This window comes from Chrysochloris asiatica, unplaced genomic scaffold, assembly GCF_000296735.1.
Source record: "Chrysochloris asiatica unplaced genomic scaffold, ChrAsi1.0 scaffold00042, whole genome shotgun sequence".
Lineage (NCBI taxonomy): Eukaryota > Metazoa > Chordata > Mammalia > Afrosoricida > Chrysochloridae > Chrysochloris > Chrysochloris asiatica.
The window spans coordinates 17,844,207-17,851,023 of record NW_006408560.1 but is presented as its reverse complement, the minus strand read 5'-3'; the positions used below and the strand labels follow the sequence as shown (position 1 = coordinate 17,851,023).

At 37.7% G+C, this 6,817-nt stretch overlaps 1 protein-coding gene across 1 annotated transcript; it reads right to left on the bottom strand.

Moving 5' to 3' along the window:
* Nucleotides 1–5,634: 5,634 nt before the first annotated feature.
* On the bottom strand, nt 5,635–6,576 carry LOC102826613 (olfactory receptor 10R2-like). Its single transcript, XM_006861747.1, has one exon. The coding sequence runs from the start codon at nt 6,574–6,576 to the stop codon at nt 5,635–5,637; it is 942 nt and encodes a 313-aa protein (XP_006861809.1).
* Between the last annotated feature and the right edge of the window lie 241 nt (nt 6,577–6,817).

The window sequence follows — 6,817 nt, the reverse complement described above, 5'->3', positions numbered from 1 at the left end:
TACAGAGTCTGTATAAGTTGGAACTGACTCCAAAACACATAACCACCACCAGTGGGCTAAACGAACTGATACTGGCCATTTTGGATCTGACAGTCATATGATTTACAATGCCAGAAATGCCATATTCAAATTTATGCACCAACCACAATATCCAGTGATGAAGAAATCGAAGAATTCTACCAAAATCTTCAGTCTGAATTTAATCAACTATGCAATCCAGATGTATTGATAATTACCCGTGATTGGAATGCAAAGGTTGGAAACTAAGAGAAAGAATCCATAGTTGGAAAATATGGCTTTGATTACGGAAAGATACTGAAGATCACATGATAAAAAATTTTCAAGACCAATGACTTATTCATTACAAATATCTTTGTTAAACAACATGAAATACACAGAAATCGTATTGACTACAGCTGTGGGAAGTGATGGAGGCAGGGTATCACCATATCATCAACCAAAACAAGATCAGAGGCAGACTGTGGACTAGACCATCAATTCCTCATATGCAAGTTAAGGCTGAAAAAAACTTAAAAATTTCACAAGATCCAAAATATGATATTGAATATATCTGACCTGAATTTAGGAATCATTTCAGAATAGATGTGATGCATTTGATACTTACATTCAAAGACCAGAAGAGTTGTAGGATGACATCAAGGACATTATACAGAATGAAATTAAAAGGTCATTTAAAAAACAGTAAAAGGAAGAAAAGACCAAAATGGATGTCAGAAGAGACTCTGAAACTTGCTCTCCAACATAGAAATGCTAAAGCAAATGGAGGCAATGAGGAGGTAAAAGAGCTGAACAGAAAATTTCAAAGGGCAACTTGAGAAGACAAAGTCAAGTATTATAATGAAATGTGCAAATACCTGAAATTAGAAAGCCAAAAGGGAAGAACATGCTCAACATGTCTCAAGCTGAAAGAACTGAAGGAAAAGAAAACCTAATCTTCAAACTGAAATCTTGAAGGATTCTATTGCATGATGCAGAAAGCATCAAAAGAAGATGAAAGGAATAGACAGTCATTGTACCAAAAAGAAATGGCCAATGTTCAACCATTTTAAGAGGTAGCATATAACAAGAGCCAGTTGTACTAAAGGAAGACGTCTAAGGTGTATTGAAGACATTGGCAAAGAACAAGACTCCAGGAATTGAATGAATACCAATTGAAATCTTTCAACAAACTGATGCAGCACTCACTCATCTATGTCAAGAAATTTGGAAGATAGCTACCTGACCTACTGATTGGAAGAGATCCATATTTGTACCCCTTCCAAAGATAGGTAACCCAATGTAATGCAAAAATCATCAGACAACATCATTAATGTCACAAAGCAAGTACAATTTTGCTAAAGACAATTCTTCCCACATGAGAATCAATGTGCAGTGTCTGCTGAAACCAAGAAGTAACCGTGACAGCGTATGACAGTCGCAATCAAATAAGTACATTATGTACCTTCTTTTTCTCTCTCCCCAGCTGTAAGTCTTGATGGGTCAGTCACAAAAGTTAATAGAAAATGTACAAAATTCTCATAGAAGATGCACTTGACTCCAATGTAGGCTTTCTGAGTTAAAGAACACTAACATCAGGGGATGGGATAAAATTTAACTTTAAATGAAATCCAGGCTTTATTATATTACATCGAGCAACTAAATTTAAGGGTATCCCTAAAATTAAGGAGCTCTGGTAATGTAGTGGATTATGAGCCAGGCTGCTAACTGCAAGGTCAGTAGTTTGAATCTACCAATTACTGTTGGGGGAAAAATAAGGCTTTCTGGTCCTGAAAAAATGTACAGTCTTAGAAATCCTTTACAGGGTCACTGTGAATCTGAACTGACTCAAAGTCACAAAACAACACAACATAAACTAAAAAAGACACAACACAAACCAACACTCTAAGATTCCATCCAAAAAGTTAGAAAGCATTACCCCTGCATATTAAATTTAATGGGATAATCAGGACAAAATAAATTTAATAGTGTGTGTGATATACAGTCCTAATCTTTCAAGAATTGGTTATTATTGTAATACATATGTCATAAAGGAGGGAAATACTTACAGCATCTAAAATATAGTAATATTTAAAAGATATAGTTTTAGAGAGCCTTCCTTTCCCAACATAAACCAAATATCCTTGTTATGAGAGTATATATCAGGGGTGGGGAAACGCTTTTCCCCACCAAGGGCCATTTGGATATTTACATCATTCACAGGCCTTATAAACTTAGTAACTTAAAAATTAGCCTGCTATAATGTCATGACTGGAACTGGTTGCCGTGGCAAAGGCAGGTCAAATGATTTTGTGGGCCATGAGGTTAATGGTTCAAATTCACCAGTTGCTCCTTGGAAACTGTATACATGGTTGCTATGAGTCAGAATCAACTCAACAGCACTTAGCAACAATAATACGACCTGTGATCCAGACATTCCCCACCCCTGCTATCTATATACCAGGGAATATAGTAATAAAGTACAACTGTGTATGTCACTGATACTAGCCTGTCCTTATTGGTGATGGAGCTTGCTTCTGACAAAGCCAACATAAAACCAAAGAGAGGGTGACTGGACTTTCCTATCTCCAAACTTTCTCTCCCTAAGGAATACACTTATTAAGGTACACCCATTAATTTATAATTCTGAGAAAACATGCTTTCTTGATTTCAGATGGATTGGTCACATAACTGTATACCTAAAAAAGAGGAAGATTAGATCCAGATCTAGAAATAAAATTTTCTTACTAGAAGAATATACACATAAACAAACATAAACACAGTCACCCAATTGGTTGCTACTTAGGCTATAACAGAATGTTGTTGTTATTTGCTGTTGTGAACAGGTGCTGTGGAATAAGTTCCTACTCAAAGCGACTCTATGTACAACAGAATGAAACACTCCCCAATCCTGTAAGATCCTCACAATTTGTGTTATGATTGAACCCACTGCTGCTGCCACTGGGCCAATCCATCTTGTTGGGGTGTGGGGTCTTCCTCTTTTTTGCTGACCCTCCACTTTACAAAGCATGAAATCTTTCTCCAGAGACTGGTCCCTCCTGATAACATGTCCAAAGAATGAGAGCTGAAGTCTCATCATCCTTACTTCTCAGGAGCATTCTAATTGTACTTCTTCCAATACAGATTCATTTGTTTTTCTGGAAGTCCATGGTACTTTTAATATTCTTCTCCAACACCATAACTCAAATGTATCAGTTCTTTCATGACCCCCCTTATTCATTGCCCAACATTCATATGCATATGTGGCCACGGAAAACACCAGTGCTTAAATCAAATGAAATTTAGTCCTCAAATAGATATCTTTGATCTTGAAGAATTTAAACAGGCCTTTGAAGCAGATTTGCCAAATGCAGTATGTCGTTTGAGTTCTTGACTGCTCCTTCTGTGACTGTTGAAAGTGGATCCAAGCAAAATGAAGTCTTTAAAACTTCAATCTTTTCTCTATACATCGTGATGTTATTTATTGGTCCAGTAGTGAGGTGGGTTTTTTTTCCCTTTATATTGCACTACAACACATACTGAAGGCAGTGGTCTTTGATCTTCATCAGTAAGCATTTTAAGACCTCTTCACTTTCAGCAAGCATGTTGTTAATGAGTCTTCCTCCAAATCTGACACCATATTCATTTTCATATAATCTAGCTTCTTGGATTATTTGCTCTTCATACAGATTGAATAAGTATGGTGAAAGAATACAATCCTGGCGCACACCTTTCTTGATTTTAAACCATTCTCTATCCTCTTGTTCTGTTGGAACAACTGCCTATTTGTCTATGTACAGGTTCTTCATGAGCACATTAAGTGTTCAAGAATACTTATTCTCTGCAATGTTGTCCATAGCTTGTCATGATCCATACAGTTGAAAACCAAAGCACAGGTAAACACCTTTCTGATAATCTCTGCTTTCAGCCAAGATCCATCTGACGTCAGCAATGATATCCCTTATTCCACATCCTTGTCTAAATCTGACTTGCACTTCTGGCAGTTCCCTGTCAATGTGCTGTTACAGCTGTTTTTGAATTAGTGTGGTATGCTGATCAGTGGGGTATGTTTAATTCACTGTATCTTAAACTTTGTTATTGTTAAGTCCAGTAGTGTTGGTTTTGACTCATAACCTGCATAGGATTTCCAAGGGCAGCTGATGGGTTTGAATCACTGACCTTGTGATTTGCAGTTCAGTGCAGATCCAACACCTGATGGAAGGCTTGTTGCTATTGTTAAGTTCCATGGAATTTGTTCTGACTCATAGCAACCCTATATATGACTTCTGAGGAGTGGCTGGTGGGTTTGAACTGCTGACCTTGTGGTTAGTAGTACTGTGCTTATCCAACAGCGCCACAGCAGGGAGTTTTATTGAACACAAATTGCTAAGCCCTATTCTCAGAGATTCTAGCTCTATAGCTGTAGGGTACAGCTTGAAAATTTGCTTTTCTACCAAATTCCTAGCACATACTGATAATGCTGGATGGAGTTAGGAATTTTGAGAACCACAGCAATAATAGATGCCTATTGAATGATTTTGGTTGAACCAACACATATTGTTCCTGGAACACTGTTCTCGGAAACATCTCCCATAACTGTGGTGATTTTATAAAGATATTTGAAAAGTACTCGTTTACTTGGTATAGGTCAGTGGTTTTTAAAGTCCAGTTCAGATTATTTTCTTTTTTAAAATAATTATTATTCATTACATTTTACTGTGATAAAATGAAAAAAGCGAAGGCGCTGCAGATAATTGTCACAGCACTGATCAAGAGGCTGTGTGTTAGCCATTCCTACCCTTCAGTGTCCTCAGAGTAGCCTAAAATAAAGAAAATGTTTATGTCTAAAATTATTGGCTACAAATTGGTTCGTTTTTGGTTGACTAACTTGGCACCTGTAAACATGTATTTTCAGTTATCTCTCCTTGACTTATAGTGTCTTCAGTGATCCATTTTCAGAATCCTGTTGTGGTACTATAGGTCAGTGATTCAAACTCACCAGCCACTCCTTGGAAACCCTAAACAGGTTTGCTATGGGTCAGAACCAACTTGAAGGCCCTTAACAAAAAAAGCAATCCATGTTCATGCTTGTGTAATTGTTTTGATATTTTTTGTCTGCTCTCCTCTCTGATTCACCACTTTGAAGAGTATTTTTGTGTGATTTTTATGCCTCTGCTATCATTTTAGTGATTTTATAGTTAAAACATATGTAAAGTCCCCAAAAGCATATTTAATATTATTTTAAAGCTATAAATGAAATTAATTAATTGATGCTATTATACATGTAAGCCACCTTCAGGTTTAGGAACCTCAATTTAGATTGGGCATAACCTTAAACAAAGAGCATGAGCAAGCCAAACAAGAGACGAAGAGAATTGTGTATCTAGAGACATAGGAGGAAGATGAGGGGAGTATGCTTCATTACCAGATACTCTGATTATTTTCAACAGCATTGAGAAGAACACTTTATTATCCCCACTTTACATGTAAAAATACTATGACTCCATAATGTCAAACAAATCATGTTAGAACACACATTTATGCACATAAATATAACTGGTTACTCTTTGAATTTTTAAAAAACTGATCATGTTTTGTATTATCACATACATGTATGTACATTTAAAAATAATCTAATTATAAGCTTTTAGGGAAAAAAATAGACTTTCCAATCATTTTCCTAATAGCCACCTGGACGTCTTTGTTTCTGAGGCTGTATACCATGGGGTTCAACAGTGGGGTGATGATAGTATAGGTTACTGTCACCAGCCTATCTTTGCCTGATGTATATTTGGCTGAGGGCCGTAGGTAGACAGAGGAAGCACAGCCATAGTGGACAATAACCACAGTGAGATGTGAGGCACAAGTGGAGAAAGCTTTTCTCTTGCCTTCAGTTGATGGGATTCTCAGGATGGTGTGAACAATGAAGCCGTAGGAGATGCAGATGAAGATCAAGGGTACAAGAAGTACCAGGGCCCCACCGATGAAGATGATCAGTTCATTTATGTGGGTTTCAGCACAGGCAAGACGTATGACAGGGGAAATATCACAAAAGTAGTGGTTGACTTTATTGGAGCCACAGAAAGGGAGGCTAAACACCAATGTTGTTCCTGCCAGAGATGTCAGGAAGCCACTGATAGTAGAAGTTACTGCCAGTTGTCCACATGCTCTCCAACTCATGAGAATGGGATAATGCAAAGGCTGGCAGATGGCGGCATAGCGGTCATAACCCATCACTCCCAGAAGCAGGCAATTGGTGACAGCAAAACCAAGGAAGAAGAACATCTGGGTGGCACAACTCAGGAAGGAGAGTGTCCTGAGTACAGAGAGCAAGTTGATAAGCATCTTGGGCAGGATAACGATTGTGTAGAAGGTCTCAGAGATAGAAAGGACACACAAAAAAAAGTACATGGGAGTATGCAGGTTGCAATCTAGGTGGATGACAGAGATGATGGTGATGTTTCCACTCAAGATGATCAAATAGAGGGAGACGAAAACCACAAAAAGGACAAGCTGCAGTTCCCCAAGGCTGGAGAAGCCCAGCAATAGGAACTCGGTGACGAAGGAGGAGTTGGCCATGGAGAGTTGATCCCAGCAAATGAAGTTAGTCTGTTCAGGTGCAAATACCTTAGGAACTGGAACACCAGGAAGAATTACTCCTGAAATAGAGAGTTTCAATTTAGTTTTAATGAGGAAAAAAAAAAAAAGCATGGGGCGGGAGGGACTGTAAATAAATAAATAAATCATTCTAAATGTATGTATCATTTTTCTGCTAATTATTTTAGCTATGAATAATGTGATGAGTGTTCACTTAAAGTGT

What these genes read in the sequence shown, in the direction of transcription:
- LOC102826613 (XM_006861747.1), bottom strand. Translation starts at nt 6,576, where the DNA reads ATGGCCAACTCCTCCTTCGTCACCGAGTTCCTATTGCTGGGCTTCTCC.